This window comes from Cupressus sempervirens, chromosome 4, assembly GCF_028749045.1.
Source record: "Cupressus sempervirens isolate cs-2001-9-10 chromosome 4, ASM2874904v1, whole genome shotgun sequence".
In the NCBI taxonomy this organism is placed as follows: domain Eukaryota; kingdom Viridiplantae; phylum Streptophyta; class Pinopsida; order Cupressales; family Cupressaceae; genus Cupressus; species Cupressus sempervirens.
The window spans coordinates 761,375,643-761,397,734 of record NC_143121.1 but is presented as its reverse complement, the minus strand read 5'-3'; the positions used below and the strand labels follow the sequence as shown (position 1 = coordinate 761,397,734).

The 22,092-nt window shown below is 34.5% G+C and overlaps 1 protein-coding gene across 1 annotated transcript in view; it reads left to right on the top strand.

The window, feature by feature from the left end:
• SAC3A (SAC3/GANP/Nin1/mts3/eIF-3 p25 family) overlaps positions 1-22,092 on the top strand; it is a 72,059-nt gene that overhangs the window by 31,652 nt on the left and 18,315 nt on the right. The window contains exons 6-8 of the mRNA XM_089826786.1: positions 10,079-10,253; positions 10,489-10,992; positions 11,147-11,287. Coding sequence (XP_089682912.1) covers positions 10,079-10,253; positions 10,489-10,992; positions 11,147-11,287 — 820 coding nt within the window. The remainder of the gene's footprint in view (positions 1-10,078; positions 10,254-10,488; positions 10,993-11,146; positions 11,288-22,092) is intronic.

Genomic DNA, 22,092 nt, shown 5'->3' with positions numbered 1-22,092 from the left:
GATTGCCTCATAAATGTGGGAAGGGGTGAAAAGGCAGACGAAAGGAGGCGAAGAGGGGTGAATGGAAGGTTTCTTAGAAATGTCATAAAGAGCCATGGTGTGCAAGGTAAGGGAGCGAAAGTCGAGGGTGGAAGGTGGAGGAGAATACAAGTGGTAAACAAAAAACAAAAAAATTTACTTGTGAGAGGATTTTGATTGCGAGAGGTTGTAGATGCTTAAATGGTTGACCCTAGAGGTGCCACCATTTGATAGGTCCCATGTCACATTGGTCCTTTATTGCAATTGGACTTTGATTTCTCTCGATGCAATAAGCCAAACTTTTCCCTAATGTTTTGCATCATCTAGAAAGTCTTGCAAAAGCTTTGTGGCACCCACTAGCAACTTATTCATCTGCATATGGTGCTACTATATCTGGCATAGCAAGAACTTCCTCGCTGTAGTATCTTGGAGATCAGGCATATGCAAGGAGGTGTAATGAGGTAGTCATCTTTTCCCAACGATGATGAATGATTATTTCTAGTTGATTCCACAAGGCTTCACATTGTGTGGGGTCATTCTCATTTGTTTGTATAGAAAGTTTTACCTTCTCTACCATTGTACCCATGCTATCATAGATATCCCCCAAACAATGCTGATCTGTATCAGCAAAATAGAGCATAGTCATGATACGGGCCATGAAATCTAATACAAATTGCACATAAGTCCACCAACTATTATCCATGATAAATGCCTTGATCTTTTGTACCCTCTTTGAATTTGAAGCCTTCCATATACTCCATTGACTAGAAATAACCATTTGGCTTAATGGCCCTTGCACCTTGACAAGTCATCTCATAACAATAGTATGAGATACAAATCAGGTTTCAGCCACTGAAGTTAGTTAATCATAATAATATGTCAATAAATATCAAGCAAAGTTATATACATTTTGATGATTGGACATGACATAAATTTTTCTCAAATTAAATAAATAAATAAAATTTAGTAATTACAATTTACCTTCAACAACTCCAATTTGGATAATGATCTAAATATCGATTTCTGCATCACACAAACTAGTTAAGTGCCAATCTTTTGCATGACCAAGTTTAGGGAGTGTACGATGCATGATGTCCAAATAATATGGTCATACCGACCCTCAACCAAAGTACCTGCACTCCTACAAATTTTGGCATTATCTATAATCACTTGGACAACATTCTTACTACCAACCATCTCTATGGCCTAAATGGAAATTTTGGAAATGAATTGTGAATCTTTCACTTCCTCATCACAATCAATTGCATTAAAAAAAATTGCCTCTTTGGGTGACATTGCAATCACATTAATCAATGATTGTTTTTTCATATCTTTGCATCCATCCAAAACAATATAAATACTCATAAAGTTTTCCGTGAATTTCTAATTGGCTAAATAACTTTATCTGCAGAAGCCTTCCCTTTTTACGTGACTGGTATGCACCTTTTCATACTTGGGATTTGTGTATTCATCCGATGCTTTATTTAGGGCTGCAATCATTTCCTTCCAATATGGTGATCTCACAAAGTTGAAAGGAAACCCATTGGCATAGAGGCAAGGTGCAATGACTTGATCAATAAGGACCTCTTGTGTGGGCAGTAGTTTCTTTTTCTTCCACTTCCACTCCCGATACAGGTAATTGCAAGAATGGATGTTTGGCGGATACAATTGGTTTAATGGGTAATTGCACTTTTTTTGCTTGAATGAGGTCGCTAAAAAGTTTTTTTTTGATCTTATAACCAAATTTTCAGTAGCTTCTTGTTCTTTTACAAATGAAGCTATCAATGCATTAGACATCCCCTTCCTATCCGTGCCTTTGCATATTGCGAATCCTTACCAACAAGGCCCATAAAATGAAGTTTGACCTGGGAATATGAGCTGTTGAGTGTTTGCCATTGTTACTTTGACAATAAATACACATCCAAAGATATGAGCCATCACTTTCATGCTGTGATACTCCTTTATTATGTCTCGATAAAGAAGATCCTACATCAATTTTGAAACTATCGGCTTGTTGCCCTCCCACTAAACTTTGACTACTGGTAGGAGCCATTCTTGCAAAATACAACCTAATTTCTTGCTATAATAAGAAATTAAATATATTTAAATTAGAAAAAAACTATGAACATCAAGCATACAAGTGGAAAAAAATGATAAAACACTACTGAAATAGATAGCTAAGCTTGTCTCTTTGGTTTTTTTTTTTTTTTTTAAAGAAAAGAACTTTGAAAAATTTCTTCACAAACTTGAAAAAATTCAACAAAATCTCAATTTTTTTTCAAAAGACTCAAGAATGGGACCAAATGCTTACCTTAGATGCTTAAAACTCCTTTGTGGAAGCTATCTCCTGCCCTACGGATGATCCTCTTTGAAAATAATCACCTTGCCTTCAAAATGCCAAAATGGAGACCAAATGAGAAAATAATCTAGCTGCAAACAAAATGAGATGAAGAATGGTTGAATGACCTCTTTTAGGGCTGTTTTAGGGTCCAAGAGCAAAAAATATAATAAAAGCCTCATATTTGCACATGTTTTAAGTGGCAAAAACTCATGAATTTGACGCTTTTTTGGGCTTGGTCTTGCGAAGGCATCTGGAAGTGCCTAAATGCCCTATAGGTGCTAGTTGGAAGCACCTCCTAGGCATCTAGATGTGCATGGATGCCTTTGGGAGGCATCCCCATGCATTTGGGTGCTCAGGGGGCGCATCTTGTCTGCTTGGGGTTCAATCCATTTTGAACAATTCCCCCCTTCACTCCCATTACAATCCTTCTTGGCTATTGCAACAAATGATCCAATCTTTACAACATTGCACATAAGCCCTTGGAGTTTTGCAACCAATTTCTTTGCCATGACTCGTCTGTTAATGGGTCGTAAGCAGTGACTATAGGACAAGAGATAAGGTTAGAAGTTGTGAAGGTCTCACTATCTTTAAACCCCTTGAAACCTCCATTGTTTAACAAGCCATAGTAATCCCATTGGGCAATCAGACAGAGCTAATGCCCCAATACTAGAAGAAGTGTCGTTGCTGCCAACATGCATAGATTTCAATTGGTTTAGGCTGCCAACACCATGGCAGTGTGGCGAGGGCAAAACCCTAGTCTAGCCAAAACAAGCGAGAGTAGAGCGAAATTCTTTAGAATGCTTATCTTCTTGAGAAGCCTATAATTTATTACTATTATATTATTAATAATGTTAGTTTAATAGGAATAACTAGTCGATTTTAACTAGGTTGATAATTTTCCCTATAACAGTATTATATGTTTAGTATGAAGTATTTAAGATAATATTATATTATTTTTATATATTAATATATTATATATTGTAAGTAAATATTATATTATATATATATTTTGATCGAAAATATAATATAATATTTTAATTTTATTATTAAGTGCTATATTATTATTATATATTATATATATTATAATATATTATTCACTCTTATATTAAATATATTATATAATACTATAATACTTATGTATGATATTCTATGTTCACTCGAGTTTCGAGGATGGGGACAATAGGGGACGGGTTTCCAGGACAACAAGTTTTTTGGCCAATTTTGGGGATGAGGGGGGATGGCAAATGGGGACGACTATATAACAATAGGGAAAATTAAAATATATAGAGAAATTAGAAATATTTATATGAAAACATGGATAAAGCATGTACTTATACATAATAGAACCTTAAAATATAAAAATCAGTAGAATTAATATGCCAAATTTTTGTTACTTTGAGAGTCAAAGTCTATTTTGTTCTAGAAGTCAAAGTCAAAGTCCCCTAGGTGTCCCCATGTCTTTGAGACGTTTCCGGGATGGGGATGGCTGAAAATATATTGCAACATTGATAATACTATTAATAAGTATACTTTATATATATATATATATATATATATATATATATATATATATATATATATATATATATATATATATATATATATATATATATATATATATAATAATATCTATAAGAATATTTAGTATCCTAATTAGTAATCTTATTATTAATTTGTATAACATAATCACTTTACTATTATTAATAATATATAGTATTATATATATTTACTATTATTATAATATTTTCACTATTTAGCTTTGTTTGATGATGCCTTTTTGTAATACATGTGCATTACCAATCAAATAAAGTAGAAAACACTTTCTCATGGTTCTTAGAATCATTTGATATATTTTATAATTGAATTTTGCAAAAAGACGTTTTTATAATTTATTTAGAACTTTTTTAGTTGCTGAGTTTTTGCAGTAAAAAAATTGGGTTGTTAAGTGTTCTTTAAATCCGAGTATGTGTTCTATCATAAAACTATTCTGATATTTCTAATTTATAGAGAAATGTAGGAGGAATACCACAAATGATTTAAAAAAACAATCTATCTATCTATCTTCAAACTGTGTGAAATGATGCAAAAACTCTGTAACTCTAAAATGAAGAAGCTCTTTTGAGATTGATATATGTAATTATTAATCAACCATGAATGGAAAAAATAACCTTTGTACTAATAATAGATGACATTTTTGACTTTTAACCATAGTTACACCGCCCTGGGGGACGGGGGGCAACAAAATGGGGGGACAAGTTTCCAAGAAATAGAAGAAATTCCATCATCTATTGCACTGTTTTCAAATTTATTAGAGTATTTCCCTCCTCTAAATGTATGGCCTCGCATGCTATTATGTCATCATTTTCAAATGGTTCATCCCAATGGAAAAAGTTATTTTCTGCCTCAGAATTATCTTGTAAATAAACATCCTTATAAAAGGCAGAGATAGATATATGATTATCTTGATACAGTTAAACTGATGATGCTTTCACCTTGACTTTGATATTTTGTTGTGATCAGTTTACAAACTAATTTAACATAGATAAATAAACTATCAACCATAACAATAGACATCATATGCTGTCTAAACGTATTAAATTCATGCTACTACTCCCCAAATCGGGTTTTCTACTCTTTGAAAGTTATTCCCGTCATTTTGTGGTGGAAGATGCCTCTGTATGGACAGATAAGACTGAAATAACTACGTTTAATCTGCTAATTCTGTTGAACTGTCTTTATTCTGCTGTTAGTAGTTACCTCCTGTAAAAGGTAATTGGAACCAAATAACAGAGATTTTACATGTATTGATGGCACTTTTGCTCATAATCTGTTCTGGCCCATCCTAATTCTGCCCTCAACAACCAGTTAAGCTCTCCAAAAAATCAGTTTTTTGTCCATTTGAAAATACAGTAACATAACATGTTGATATGTATTGAACTTGTTTTTTGACCTATAATATGTACTGAACTCTAAATTTGATCTCTATGTGAAGGAAGTTGGTACCTCTAATTCAGTAATATTCATGTTTTTAAGAATATCTTTGCAGATTTATGTTGAAACATATGAATATACAAGTGCACAGACAGGAACATAAGCAGGAACTGTATTCAGTTTTTTTCCTTCAGAATTTCGCTTTTATACTTATGTGATCTATGCAAAATTGTGTATTTGTATTAAATAGCTTCTATTTATATCAATTATTGTGTATTTGATGTTAATTGACTAAAAGATGCATGAAAAATCTTAAAATCCTTAAAAATCTTTGAATTTCATGGGTTTTACAATTTTCCGAGTAATTGCCGAGTCTGGTCGTCGAGTCCAAGTTTGAGTCGAATTTTGACTTTCCGAGTTAGAGGCGAGTCAGAGTCCCGTAACTATGGTATATACTATACATATGGTAGTTGAAATGATAGTTATGAAAATATGTATTGCAATAGAAGATATAAAGATGTAAAAGAGTAAATACTTCAACATTGCATTGAATTGGGACATCGAACATTGAACATAAATAGTCCAATCAGAAAATAGTCAACACTGGGATGTCCCCCCATCCTCTGTAGAGGTGGTGGAATCTAGTGGCGCTGCTAGGGATGGGGGAACGGAGTCCTCAAGTTCTCGGTGCGTCCCTGTCTTCTAGACGTAGGGCAAAAAGTGGGGGGGATGCGTCCCTGTGTTACTATGCTTTTAATTGCTTTATAATGGTTCATATCGCAACACAAGCATCTAAAATCATCAACCAATTCATACGTGACCCACTAAAAGCATTCAAGATGCTCCATGGCTCAAATACCATGCCCAAGTTGAGAGATTTGCTAAATAAACCTTCGTAACCACCATTACCAACTTTTTCTCTTTCATTGATGCATATAATAACTAATGTGGAGATTTTGGAGGAATCTAAATTAGAAATTAATTCCAGTTACATCCTATGTGTTCAAGGTCACTTTCCAAGAGTGTTGAAGGCACATGGTAATACATATGATTGTAAGGTAAATGACACCTTAATCTTAACACTAATGATACAATCGATCTTATAATTTCATTGATTGCAACAGGTGGATAGATTATAGACCTATAGTTTACAACTTTACAGCATACCTGTGTCAATTCTTTTTTGCAACCAATCAATGTTGTATCCTTTAGTTGTAACTTCACCTCTGTACATTTTATAAGCTCCCAGATTTTGTTTCCTTCAATAGCATTAAACTCGTCATCCATTTCTGTAATCCACTCTTCCATCTCAAGTGTTTCGTCAAATTTAGTAGGTTCCACCTCAATATTTTGTGTGACAACATTGCTTGCATTTGACATAGATTTTTTTTAGTTTCAGCTTTCTTTTCTTCATACCAAGCAATTTCATGATTTCCCATTTCTAGTCCTTTTCAAATCGATTCACATAGACTTGAACAAATATGGCATCTCATGAATACTGTTTTTTCTACCACGATGGAAATAAAATTTGAATAGTGTAAATAAGCTCGCTTTATTTTTTGCATCCAATTTATGTCATTTCTCATCATCTATGTGAATGTAAGTTAGGCAACCAAAGACTATCAGATTTGCCACAATGGGTTTTCTCCCATGTTGAGCTTCGTACAGTGTCCTATTTCTTACCATAATTGTTGGTCTCTTATTCATGACATAAACATCGTTAAAAGTTTTAGGCCAGAACATAAGGTCCAGATCCTTCACTTCCAACATATGTTCTTTTTAACCTGTCTTCTCCATTTTGCTCCAGTGTATATGGTGCTGTAAATTGTGTTTTCATTCTATTCCATACCCAAATCTCTTCACTCTTTTGAACAGAATTAATTGTCACTTAGTTCTTTAACATTAATGCATCTTCCACTTCTATTTTATACCATAGCCTTAAATGTCATGAATGCTTCAAATGCATCTCTCTTATTCTTAAAAGAAGAAAACCGTTATGGATCTAGCAAAAGCATCAATAAATACAATCATGTTGTGCCTTACACTTGTGCTTTTATCTGATGTAAGACCACGCAAATCAGATTAATAAGCTCCAGTGGCTGATTTACTCTCCACGTACATTTACTCTTATGTGGTGCGTTTGATGTACAGAACCCTTTTACAGTTCCTTTCCTTTTGCTTTAATTTATTGTTAATCATGTATCATATTTCTTTTGATACATCATATACAATTATTGAAAATTAAGGTGTCCATACCTTCGGTTTTACAACCAACTTGCATCCTTAATAATAGTATAACAAATGTTTGATATGCCTACTTTAATTCTCAATGTGAACATTTGGTTCTTTATCATCTTTGCAGTAGTAATCCTCTTTCTTCTTTGTCTCTTATCATAGATAATACAAACTTCATCATATTTCTGCATTTCCTTGTATAGTATCTATATCCAATTTCATTTTCCACAAACTTTAGGATCTGTATTAACACCAAATCTTACATTACATCTAGAATTTTTACTTTTGCTTCATCTGCAATCTGTAATATGATTGGAGAAAAATGAATTTAGAAACTATACCTTGTTGTTTGTGTTTTCAACTCTACCACATGAAATAGAGTAGTGTGGTGGGCTTTGGACCTCTATTTATATTCATTTGCACTCTACATCGCCGGAATGGATAGGCAGCCATCTGCTCCACCTTTGCTTAGTTGTGCTGAATGGCTTGGTAAGCAAATTTGATAGTTCAAGAGGTTACAGAAAGGCAGTGTGTGCTCCATTTACAAAGAAAACTTATGTGTTATACACAGGATAAACTGCATCAGATGATGTATATGTCTTCTAAGGAACTGCAGAAATCACCAGATATGGCTAGGGAACCGGTTGCTTCACTATTGATGGGCTGTATTAAATGGCTTCTATAGGGTACATAATGATGTAATTATCCCCATTCGAATGCTTGGTATGACTTAATTAGTAATAAATCTCACTAAGTCACTATCTATTTGTTAAAATTTGATCAGACTATTAACAATTATAGTTTAATTCCGTGATAATATGCAACTCAAGGGTAATTTATAATTTCAGTTGTGTATATATATATATATATAAATATTTTACTCTTCTATTTATTTCATATTATTGTCACCGTTCCACTTTTATTATATTATAGCCACTGTCGTATATTGTCTTGTCTCATATGCTATATTTCTTGTCGTGATTAAATGGCAGATTGGGCATCTATAAGTATGATAAGATAATGAACTGACATGATATTAGGTAGTCACGTTGGTATGAGACAATGTACCATAGTACTAATGAAAAAGGCACATCAGTCTCATTTTCTCTGAAAACAGTATTCCCTTAATTAGCCCATTGGTGAGATAGAGGATGCCACATTGGCATACATTGGCATTCAGGTAGCATAATAAACTCACTAAAAATAATATGAATGATTATCATGATTTTTTATCCTTTGATAAGTATGATGACTAATAAATATGATGAGTAATAACATCTGTTGTCTGATGTCCACATTTGCAAATTGTGCGTAGTTAAAGCACTGTACAGATCATCGAGATGGGTGGAGACCCAGTTGCTTCATTTTCGCTTAGTGTAGTTGTATTAAGTGGCTTGTATATTTTACATCAAGATCTTGCAATCCACGTGGCGCTAACCTTCATGACTATTGGGATTAAAAGAAGAATACAATTTAATTAGGATATATCTCATCAAATCATTATGTATTGACATTGTGTGCCATTAATTTGCTCAGTTTCGACATATTAGAGTGCTGCTGTTGGCTAGTGTCCTCTTCTGCTAATGATTGGCATAGTCTTATCATCAATAGATTCTCTTACAAAATTGTATCTTTGGAGGTAGCTACCTTCTGGATATTAGTCAATATCATAAAATTTGGGTTCACAGGATCAATCAGCAAGTCATAATGGAGAAAATTTCACTGTAGATTTAATTTTCCTCTTTTGACAAATTGTAACTTACTTTCCAAGAGACAGATATATCGCTAGTGGATTTCGGGAGTTTAATGAATAGAAATTTGTTGTTGGATTACAAATTATTGTTTTCAAAGCAATTCAAGTATTTGCCCACAGTACATTGACGGGTAGTTAACAGGAATGGCACCTAGCCTTTTCAATTATTAGATATACCATCCAAGTGAAATAGTGTGTAGCTGATTATGGCAAGGAAAATACTGACTATGAAAAAAACATTTTCACTGGAAAATACCTGCTTCATATCTCACCACCTTCATTTAACAAAAGGATCTTTAAAATTTGTAATGATATAGAAAAAGACTCATGGTGTTGCACATCATTTACGGTGAATCAAAATCCATGGTTCTTGTCTGGCTTGTATTCTTCTTATCCATTGCTGTAAGGGGATTAAGTCACTGTTGAAGATCTTTTTCCACTTTTTTCAATAACAAAATTTATTAGTTTTTATACATTATGTTGTCTTCATACATGGTATAGTGCTCAACCCTTGGTTTGCATATCTCAAATTTCATTTACTAGAAAATGACAGTGAGATATCTGAATTTCTGTGTATGCAGTTTATGATTTTTGCATTCTCAAGTTTCCTGATTGAATTTGTGGTTGAAGCTATAATGATGTTTTGACTTAATGGATTTTTATAACCTGCAAGTATTAGATCAGTGTAATCTTTTGAATTCGATAACCAGGAGACTTTTAGACCACTTATAGAAATCTGTTAAGCACTGAATTTTGTGTTAGTCCATAGATTTCTGATGTTAACTCCTGGCACGTGTCAGAAATATGCAGTGCTCTTTGGCGGCAGGCTCATTGCAAAAATCTGAAAACAGCCATGCAAAGCGTTTCAAGAGCCGATGGGAGCCTGTTGTTGAAGACAAACCAGAAAAGAAGCATGTTTTGGATATGAATCATGAGTTTAGCAAGGAGGATGTATTGAAAGAGGGCCAGAATAAGGTAACTTGTTTTTATCATGTTGGCATTCTATATAATTTCTGAGATAACATGTCCATTTTCATTTCCATGGATTTTCTCGACTGTTATAAATGCTATTCTCCTTATATATGTAATTCTTTGCAATTTTTATCAATTTTGTACCCACTGATTATCTTCATTCACGTTCATGCATAAAGATAAGTTTAATTTTATTCCTTTTCTACTACATTAGATTAAATGATGGTGCATGGCACAGGTGATGCAAACATCCCTGGCCAAATGGAATACTATGAATGGAGTATGGAACAAGCCCAAGCAATTACAACTGCAGGAGCTGTACGATTCAAGCAAAATGCCTATGAAGCCGTTAAAGAAAGCACGGAAAGTGGTTGACCAAGCTGCAGGTGGATGTGGGGATAATCTAAGTGATAATGAAGAGGAGTCTGGACAAGGAGGGCATTGTTTTGGTTCTAGAGAGTTGGCTGATACACTAGAAGAAGAAAAAAGGAGAGAAAATAGGAGTAGACGCTTTGATAAAGGACATGGGAGCAATGTTAGAAGTAGACAGCCTGGAAATACTGTGAGTGGAGCTGTAAGTGCAGCAAGAACTGCAAGTGCTTTACTGCTTGCAAGAAACTATGGAGATGCTGGTGGGAGAGCAGTTGAAGATATTGACTGGGACTCATTAACAGTGAAGGGGACATGCCAAGAGATAGAGAAACGCTATCTGCGGCTTACATCTGCACCTGATCCAAACACTGTAATAGGCTCTTTTTGACTTGCATCAGTTTTTGTCTTTTCATGTTAATTTTCCTGTTCTCTACCATATTTACAGCCAAGAATGTCCATTTTAGGTGTTTACTTTCATTATATTATACGGATTACTTATTTGGGTTATACTATATTCCTTACAGGTGAGACCGGAAGAAGTATTGCAAGAAGCTTTGGCCATGGTACAAAGTTCAACAAAGAACTATTTATATAAATGTGATCAGTTGAAGTCAATTCGTCAAGATCTTACAGTACAGCGTATTAGAAATGAATTAACAGCAAGGGTGAGTATGAGGATTTGTGTTCAACATCTGTATGCTAGATAAAGCATGCTGTAAATTGAGTATTGCTTCTTTTGTCACTTAAATGTTTTTGATTGGTAACATGATAAATAGACAAGAGAAATGTGTATGAACATATGCTGATGTTGTGTACCCAGCTGGGAATTATTAGGATAAAAATCACCCCGTAAATGAATTCCAATTTACAGTTTTTGACATTGAATGTTGTAAGAGGCTATTTTAATTTTTCAAGATTTGTGAATGCTAATCATATTTGTATGTTAGCTTGTGTTATACACAATATGGATGATCCCGTTCCTACATGTTTCCCTTTGAATATAATTATTCTAAAGAATCTAAACAACTGTCCTGTGCAACATTGGCTTGATATCATTTTCATTTACAATTAGTTGGTGTTTTTGCAACTTATGAACCAATATGATTTTCAATTGTGATTCAGTTATGCAGTTTTGACTTAATTTAATCAACCTATATATCATGAGTAGTAGTTCACAAGAATCCTTCATGACCATGAATGGTCCACTTAGCACTCACTGCATCAAGGCAATGGCTATATGGGTGAACATCAAGACTTCTCAAAGGTGAACTAATCTCTCATGAGTATGACTGGTCCAGTTAGCATTCATTCCATCTAGGTGATGCTCAAAGTGTGAAGCATTGTGTTGTTTTGGGAACATAATGGTTGACTTAGCATTCATTATATATAGGCAATTATCACGAGCAAAGCATTGGGACTCCTTATAACAAATCGCAACTCTTAGGTTTAATGATGAGATTAGAAAAATAAAATAGTGATAGAATTATAGTAGGGGTGTGTGTAAAAGCAAGATGTGACTTGTGGTATCACAACCAAGTTCGACATGAACAATTTCAAAGAAAGAAAATACTAATTTGAGTTGCGATTTTCAAGAAGATCACTTTTTCTTGGTGGTGGAGACAAGATGGAGTGAGTTGAAGAGGAAGTCCGGTATGAGGTGGTCCATCTCCAAAAGTGGGGGTGCAAGGGGTGGTTGAAGGGAAGGCAATGCTCCGAATGAACGGCTCATTATGGAAAACTAGATTCCCTCATTCAGTGAGAATTTAAGAACTGCCCTCTCCCAACAATAATGTCCTTAAATTTCACACTTGTTTCTGATTCGCATAAGATTAGGTAATTAATTTATGTATGCACAAATTTATGTAGAAAATGGGTTCTTTTTTGAGTTGCAATGATATATAATGCATATTAAAGTAATAGAAACAGGCATATACTTCAGAAATTAAGAAGATCAAAATGCCATAAACGGAACGGGCTTCTGACCTTTTTCCAGCAGATATGTAATGGTAATAATTTATATTGAAGCTTCAGACTGTAATAACAATCATTTATTTATCTTTGGCCATAAATAAAATACACAGCAGTCCCTCAATAAGTCACAGAACCACAAGTACAAATGAAACGATTAAATAGAAACTCTTCTATTGAACCTTTTGTCTGTCTGGTCACCCATGACACAATAATAAATCCTGATTTCTCAAGCCATGATTGATAAAGAACCTGCCCTTCTGAATGAAGTTGCACGATACAACATATTACATGGACAGTGGGCTCTTGATATTCATGGCTCCAAGCTTCCTTACAAATATGACCTTAACATCCTCAGGAACCTTGCAATAATAAAATAACTTCGAAAAGAGAGAGAATGGTGGGAATAGCTTGCTTGATTATGAATGTAAGAATAGACATCAGAATGTACTTGAGAGGCCTTGTTTATGAAGGCAAGGTGAGAGGTAGGATTGGACAAGATGTTGAAATGTGTCACAACTGGTGAAAAGGAGAAATCCAATTGGGACAAAATTCTTCCCCAAAGAGGAGAAAATACAAATGGTGATGCATGGAAGACTCAATGATACCCCTCAAGGACTATATTGATCTTGACTACATAAGCAATGATCCCACCTTAGATGAAGGAAACACATATACTGTATATACACCCCATGACAGTGAAGAAGCTCTAGTGCTTTTGAATTATGCCTGAAAAAAAAGACAATTCAATGCCTCCAAGCAACATATCTTCCCTTAGGAAGAAGCAAGTCCATAGGATGATGGGGAAGCTATTCCATGCCCAACCAGGAGGAGGAAGGAAGTCTTTAAATGTGTCTCTGAAGAGTGGGAGTCTCCAAGCTTGAACAAGCCACAACATAATCATGATCAACTCAAATTTAGAAATGTGATAAATCAAGAGGAGGAAACTTATGATTGTCAATCTTTTCAAACCATGAAAATGGAATAAAAATTGTGCTGAAACTGTTATCAAAGAGGAGAGAAAACCCCCTCAAGCATCTCTCTCAATTCTGCAGCATGAGACTTCACAAACAAGTCTAAAATCCTTGTCAAATACTCATCCCACAAAGGAAGAGTTTAATGCTATGATCAACTTTTCAAAGAGAAGCACTGAAAGTTGAAGAAGCAGGAGTTAGAGGAGGGGGAAGCTCAAAATAGTCTCTAGCATATCAAAATTCAAGTAAGCAAACTTCTCCTCACAAACATGATTCACCTTTTGATGAAAGGATGTGTACATCAGTCAGAGGAACATTGTCATCATCAGGAGCAAAATAAGGAAAGGAGAAAGGGTGTGTACAACAGTCAGAGGAATGTTAGTGTCATCAGGAGCAAAATAAGGGAATGAATACAAATTAGACGAGTGATCAACTACCCTTGTAGAAATGCTCTCTCTAGTCTCTATACCCCTGATGTATACATGATCAGGAGCAAACTCAACTGATTTATTTTGTCCACTATGAGCAGTTTGATTAACAAAAAGGAGATTAGATGACAGTGAGGGAACACAAAGTGCATCATAAAAGTTCCTTCCACCTTGTCAATAGAGCCTTTCCAACAAACCTTCATGCATGAGTAGTTACTAATCAATATATTAGGTGAATTACAAGGCTTAAAAAAGACAACATATCAATAGAAGATGCCCTATGGTGAGATGCTTTTGAATTTAAAGCCATCTCCCATGTTCAGGAAAAGTAGTGGTCAAGAGAGCTATACCTTTCATTTAATCAAACCCATGTGAAGCTCATGTGATTCTTGACTGTGTGGATAAAGATGCTATAGATTGTGATGTGTCCATAATAACATAAAATAGAAAAACAAACAATGAGTAATTAGGGCCTAGCTTACAGAGAATAGAAAGAACCAGTTGTTCATCATGTTAGTGACCTCACAATCAGATCAGTTAATGCTCAAAGTGAATTTAGCTTTCTCAAGAAGTTGTGGACATTGCCAAATCCCCAAGGACAAAGACTCATTAGTTCATTCTTCAATTTAAATTAACTCATTAGTTCATTCTCCAATTTAAATTATGTCATCCTGTTTGACTTACCAAAGAAACTCGCTTACATAGTCCAAATTTCATGAGGATGTTTTCAAGATACAACATGATATCTAAGATTAGGAGAACTGACATGATGAGAGTATCAAGAGCTTCATCTCTACTATCAAAACCATTTTATCTTTTCTGTAGTACTTGTGGGTTCTGGATTTGTGTGAAACACTGAAATGTGATGCTTTGCGACTTCAATTTCAACAATAAAACTTCCATTTTTTAATTTTCACTCATGATAGTTATGTGGAGTTAGAAATACAACTTCTCACAACATGAAATCAACCCCTCTGTGCAGAAGAAATTGACATTTTTTGTTTGTAAATTTAAAACAATATACCCGAAAGTACCAATGTGGTTTCAAACTGAAATTATAGAATTTTGGATATTTTTTTTTTCATAAGTGCATGTACAAAACTGCCCTTCCTGATGCCACTTCAATCGCGAAAAATAGTGCTCAAAGCAAAAGTAATGAGATCAGAGGTGAAAAAAGAATATTTGGCTCGTGGAAACGTAGCTGACCCAATCTGGGCTCGGCAAAAAATCAAGAAGATTCAACAAAAACTTGGCAAAATGCTAGTTTCTAGTGAGTCTTGCCTAGAGTGAGTTCTTGGAGAATTCCGAGCTTGTGGGACTCTACTAGGGTTTCTTGGCTTGGGACTCGCTATGGTAGTCATGGAACTATGATATGGTCTAACTTGGAAAAAATGGCACAAGGCAACAATTTTTTGGAAAAATAACTGTGCCATAAAAAATTGTGAGGACTAGTTTTCGCAAAACATTTTGCCTCCATACGTGAAAGTTATGCCCACTTGAAAAAAGAGGCATATTTTAGGGCTTTTGGGGGAGAAAGACTCCCTAGGGACTAGTGGCTGCTCACCCATGTGACCTCCTTGGGTGCTGGAGCAAAATTAGAAATGTGGCACTTGTTTGGGTGTCAGGACAAATTAGAGTTAGATGGCAGTGCAATGATCATGGCGCATGGGGCTTAGTGCCTAGGTGTGACACCTAGTGCCAAAAGCAAAGCATCGTCCAAACAAATTAATGCCAACCACGTTCAAAAACTGTTTGCCACATTTAAATACCTAACCTATGTAATAAAACTGCAGATAATAATCTATAGCAATGTGGAGGTAATAAATGTGCCCAACAAAGGATATGAATGTGCTTATCAACAAATTGAAATAATGTAGATTGGAACAGGACAGATGTATAGACTTGACAAGGTTGCCACCCTTGGAAAAAAACTTCTCTTAAAGAAATTGATTTCAGAATCAAAACTACAGTTGAAAATAATATTATATTTCTGTAAAAATAAAGTAATCATACCTTGCGCGCTTAGGGAGCTGTATGATCTATTCAGGTAAGTTCTTTTTTGCCTCAATTCTTTTTTATAGTAAAAATGGATGAATATATAGACAAATTTCTTCGGATTGGCCTCTTGGACCTATATATAGTAAAAATGCAATGTTGATTTGGGTCCAAAGTGCTATGAAAAATTTAGTGACCTCTTGGATCAACCAATCTTCACACTTCTTAGAACCTTGTAGATTTGGTGAAACCTAATGAAATTTGATGAAACAAAAGGCAAACTCGACTTTCTTTGATGCCCTGGATTTAGCCTTAAGGTGAATGAAATCCCAATTCACTCCTAGTAAATTCTTCAAACCAAATCATGTTCCTTAGATTGGGAGGGAGTCTTCATGTTTGGAGCTCTTATATACCATTTAGGAGTTGATTTGTACTTGTGAACACTGCTAAAATGATTTCTACAAGAGAGAAAAATGACAAGAATAGGTTGCTTGAGATGAATGCAAGAATTGACATGAAAATGTACATGAAAGATTCACTTATAAAGACAAAGGATTAGACAAGATGCTAATACGTGTCATAATCCTATGCAGTGAGATAACTAAAGTGCTGACCTATGGAACTTGAAGCAGTTGACTTGAGCTAAGATCAGATCATATGCCAATTACCGCTGAAAACTTAAATCGTGTGAATAAGTCCCCTACCAGGGAACTAGCGAAAACACTAGGTTCAAGACCTTTACAAGGTTCAAAACCTTATTCACAGTAAAATTTATCAGGCACTGCACCATTGGGTAATCTCTATTTGCCTATCTAGCTTCGCACAACTCTTATAGAATCCACAAATGATTAATCTAGAATCTTCATTGTTGGTAGGTTTTAAAAGTTTAATATAGCTTGTGATATAGGGTAATCTTGGGAATCTTCACAATTGGCAGGTTTTAAAGTTGACTCTCATGGTTTTACTAGATGCAGTATAGTATTATCAGAAAATTCTATTTTAGGTCTATGTTACCTAGTGTGTGCACCCTACACATGTATCCAAATGCTGGTGCATTACAGTGTAAGATGTGGGTACTAGTTTGTTTGGATGCTCAAAGTGTTTTTTGTCCTGTGGTTGCATCTGCATGCACATCTAGATGCACACAGAGTGAGGAAAAACACTCCTTGTGAGCTTCGAAGTATGCACATTTAGATGGACCCATAAGGAGAAAAATTGATCCCTATGAGCATCCAAGTGCACTCGGGCACATCTGGAAGCACTCTGATGTCCAAGGCTCAAAATTTTCAATAAAAACTTTAAAAAGTGACTTTTCACTCTTTCCCAAAACCCTAAAACAACCCTAAATGAGGCTGTTTATTGTTAAAACATATCATTTTTCTTTTGCTATTTTAATTTCTTCTCATTTGCTTTAGGCATTTTGAAGGGTAACTGATTATTTTTGAAGAGGATTATTTGCGGGGGTGTCGAATAGCTTCCACGAAGGAGATCTCAGCGTCTCAGGTAAGCATTTGACCCTATTCCCAAGTCTTATAATAGTTTTTTTAAGGTTTTGATAAATTCTTTCATGTTTGGGATGAAACTTTTGATGTTCTTTTCCCTTTTTTTTTATAAATAAAGAAACAAGTTTAACTCTATATTCTAATGTTTTTGTATCTTTTTTTGCACTTGTATGCTTGTACTTTTTTTTGTTTTTGTTTCTAATTTAAATTTATTTAATTTCTTATGCTAGCAAGAAATCACATTGCAAGAATGGTTGATAATTCAGTGGGTGGAGAAGGAATTGATAAATGTCAAAATTGATAAAGCATCTCCTTCATAGAGAAATACTGGAAGAATTTCACAGGTTTTTTGAGGTATGGGATAGATTTGGAAGTGCAATTATTGTAGTAGTAAACCAAAAACTAGCTTATATTCTCAAGTGAAACTTAATTTTATGGGCCTTGTTGGTAAAGGGATGAGAATTTGTCAAGACCCAAATAAAGAAGGGGTTGTCTCCTGCACAAATAACAATATTTGTAAAAGAGCAAGAAGAGGTTGATAGTTTGGTTCTAAGATCAAAACAAATTGTTCATATTGGTAGAGTTGGAGAAAAAATGCTTTTACCCATTGAGGCTAAGTCACAAGGTTCGGCGAATATCAAGCTTGATATTCGGATATTGCCGAATCTGAAACCATCCCAAAAAAATCGTTAAAAATCGCTGTGGATTCGGCTAAGACAAATGGACTTTCCAAGCAGAGTTGAATGCATTTAGAAATTTCCTTTTACAAGGTTTAGGCGTGCAAAAAAACTATAAAATGCCGTTCAAACCCTCAAACGAAACACGCAAATAAATTTCCTGAACGGCAGCACCGTTTCTTAGCCCTTCGTCGTGACTCGTGCGCAACACGTTCTCTGGTTCAGCGAAGGTTCGGCAATTTTTTTCCAGTCCGTGAAGGTTCAGCGATTTTTTTTTGCAGTCGCCCGTGCCCTTTGTCGTCCTCAGCAATCTGCGATTTTTTTTGGCAATCGTTTATTTTTTGTATAGTTAAAATAGCGCAATATTGTGTGTAGATACTCACAATCCCTCATCTCCCTTATAAAGTTTACTCCCATTCGTTTTGTAAAAGGCGATTCAGTTTTTTTTAATATGTAAAAACTTTACTATAGTTTGTATTAGTTTGTTTTTATTTTCTATAATTTTAATTTTCAATATGTATTAATTTTATATTTAGTTTTGTTTTTTTTTAATATAGTTTTTAAATATAATTTGTATATAGTTTTTTACATGATATAATTTGTAGAAATAATTTATTTCAATTTACATAGTTCTAACTTTGTGTAATCAATTTAATTTTTTAATAATTCTTTGCTATTTATTTTTTAATAGTTAAATTAAGTATTAGATTTATTTTTTTAAATTGATTTAAAATAGTGATATATAGTTCAAATAACTTTTAAAATATTAGAGTCCATTAGATATATATTAATATATTTACTTTATTTTGCTTTGTAACTTTATAATTTTTATTATAATTTAATAAATAAATAGATATATTATATTATGTTTAATAAATTATAAATTTATATTTCAATTTTTAAATAATAGAATTATTAGTGTAACAAGTTGACCTTTTAACATGTTTAATTTTAAATTAACATTTTAAAATTATTTATTGAATTATTTTGTTTTAAAATTTGAAATAATAATAATATATTATTTTGTTTTTAATTCTACAGACTGTAAATGGCACCCAACAAATCAACTTCGGAGGCATGGAAACATGTGACTAAAAATGGTCCTAATAAAGCTCAGTGTAACTTGTGTCCAAAAGTTATTACTGGAAGTTTAACAAGGGTCATGGATCACCTGCTTGGTATTACGGCAGGTAAAGGTGGAGGTGTTACCGCATGTCCAGGTGTGACCCAAGAGCTTAGAGCGATTTTAGAGAAAGAACATTCATCTTCTATTGCTCAAAAGATGAAGAATGTACAAAAGAAACAAAGAATTGAAGACGTCTCTAGATTCACATCCACTATACCTTCATCTTCATGTCTACCTCAAGTTGTAAAGTCAACAAAAGAGAGCGGAACTCTGAATAGCTTTTGGAAACCATGTGAGAAACAAGTAGTTGATGATTTACTAGCTGATTTATTCTATACTAGTGCAATTCCATTCAATGTAGCTAGAAATCCACTTTATCGTCTTGTATTTCAAAAGGCTGGAGAGTTTGGCAAAGGGTACATACCTCCTTCTTCTGAGGCTTTGAGAACAACTCTCTTAGAGAGGTCAAAAGATAGAGTGACTGATAAATTAGCTGTGGTCAAAGCCTCTTGGAAGGTAACAGGGTGCACCATATTGAGTGATGGATGGTCAGATATCTGTCAAAGACCACTGATTAATGTTTTAGGAGCTTGTCCTGAAGGTGTTGTAGTCTTAAAGGTTATTGACACTATGAATCATAAAAAAACTTCTGAATATATATTTCAAATATTAGAGGAAGCAATTCTTGAAGTAGGGGTTGCAAATGTGGTTCAAGTGGTTACTGATAGTGCAACAAATTGTGTAGGAGCTGGCAAGCTGATTGTGGAGAAGTACCCAGAAATTTATTGGAGTCCATGTGCAGCTCATTGTTTGGATTTGTTGCTACATGATTTGGCAAAATTCCCTTGGATACATGAAGTAATTCATAGAGGAAGAGAAGTTGTGAATTTCATACGAAATCATCGTCTCACATTGAACCTTTACAGGCAACATGCATCTAGAGAGTTGTTGAGGCCTTGCGATACAAGATTTGCTTCATTTTATATCACTTTGAGAAGAGTGGTTGAAGAGAAGGCAGCTTTAAGATCTGTAATCTGTTCCAATGTGTGGGAAAATTCAACTCTCTCAAAAAGTGGTAAAGGGAAGATCATAGAGAAAATTGTTTTAAATAGTAACTTTTGGGAAAGTGGGGCAAAGGTTTTAAATATATGCGGTCCAATTGTCGACGTGCTCCGCATGGTTGATGGTGACACTCCTTGCCTTGGAATGCTTTATGAAAGCATGGATCGTTGCAAGGAAGCAATTCAGAGAGCACTAAATAATGTGGAAGCAGAGTACATAGAGATATGGGAGACTGTTGATTCAAGATGGAAAATGATGCACACTCCTTTACATGCAGCAGCTTGCTATTTGGAGCCTAAACTATTTCACATTGATAGACAAGGTGATGCTGAAATTATGGCAGGGTTTTATGAAGCCATTAGTAGATTTGAACCAAATCCAACAATTGCATCTCTAATTAGAGAACAATGTTGGAAATACAGAAAAGCGGAAGGGATGTTTGGAATAGGAGCAGCCAAATATGATATGACACGAGATGAGGTGCCTGGTTATAGATGGTGGATGAGCTATGGGGTAGAAACTCCTGAACTTCAAAGATTTGCCATTCGAATTTTGAGTCAAGGGGCAAGTTCATCAGCTTGTGAGAGAAATTGGAGTTGCTTTGACCACATCCATTCCAAAAAGAGGAACAAGTTGTGTGGAAAGTTGGGAGATCTTGTCTATGTTCGCAGCAATTTAAGATTGCTTATGAACAAATCAACAAATGAGCCATCTTCACAACAACAGGGTTCAGAAGACACAACAATACTAGATGCAGATGAGCCTGACTTTTTTGAGGAAGAACTGGGTAGTGATACTGATGATGATGCTACACCATCTGAGCCAAGTGCTCTTGATGACTTTGAGCTTTCTTGAAGCTATGAAGTCTTGACTTTTGATTGTACCTTCGCAACAAAATAATATCTTTGCTATTGTGATTTCACATGTTTCTTATAGTTTGTACTTAATAAATGTCTCATCAAGCTTATGAAGTTGTGAGATCTATTTAGCAATTTTTACTATTTTGATAATTGATAAGATATATTACATACATCTAGAAAATAATTAAAATTGTATAAGGCGAATTTAATTCGAATTTTTTCTCGAATTTTTACTCTTTCCCGAACTTCATTTGAATTTTATAGTTGCCGAACTCGAATTCGAATTCGAACCTTGTGACTTAGCATTGAGGCAATTGTAGCCTCCAAATATCCAATTTTGCCTATACCAGAAGTGAAAGATGAAGATGAAATACAAATTACCACTTGTAATTGATGTCAGTTGGACAAGACATTTAATATGGAGGCAAGAGGCATTGTTGTTAAAATGATTGCACATTGCCCCTGATGAAGCCTAAAATTTCTAGTCTCCAGTTTTTACATTTTTACATCCTTCACACCATTTATGTCATGTCTATTAATCATTTACATTTCTATGGTTCTAGGTGTCCCAAAGTATCACAAGAAGCTGAATTTGTGCAAGCAAGAACATGTTGATAGCAGGTTCAAACAATGCTGATAACTGGCCAAATTAAGTTGACTCAACATGAAAAGTTTAATGCTTTCGAATTAATCCATTAGTAGTCTGTGCATCCAATACCTTGGCATCATAAAAGGGACTTCTTTGCCATAGTTTCACCAGATGCTAATACCAGCTGTCTAAGCAGCAAACTCAAAAGCCTTTTAAAAAATGCACATATTTGATTTTGCTTCTTGTCATTTGTATTTCTGCCATTGGTCTTGAAATTTGGACAATGAGA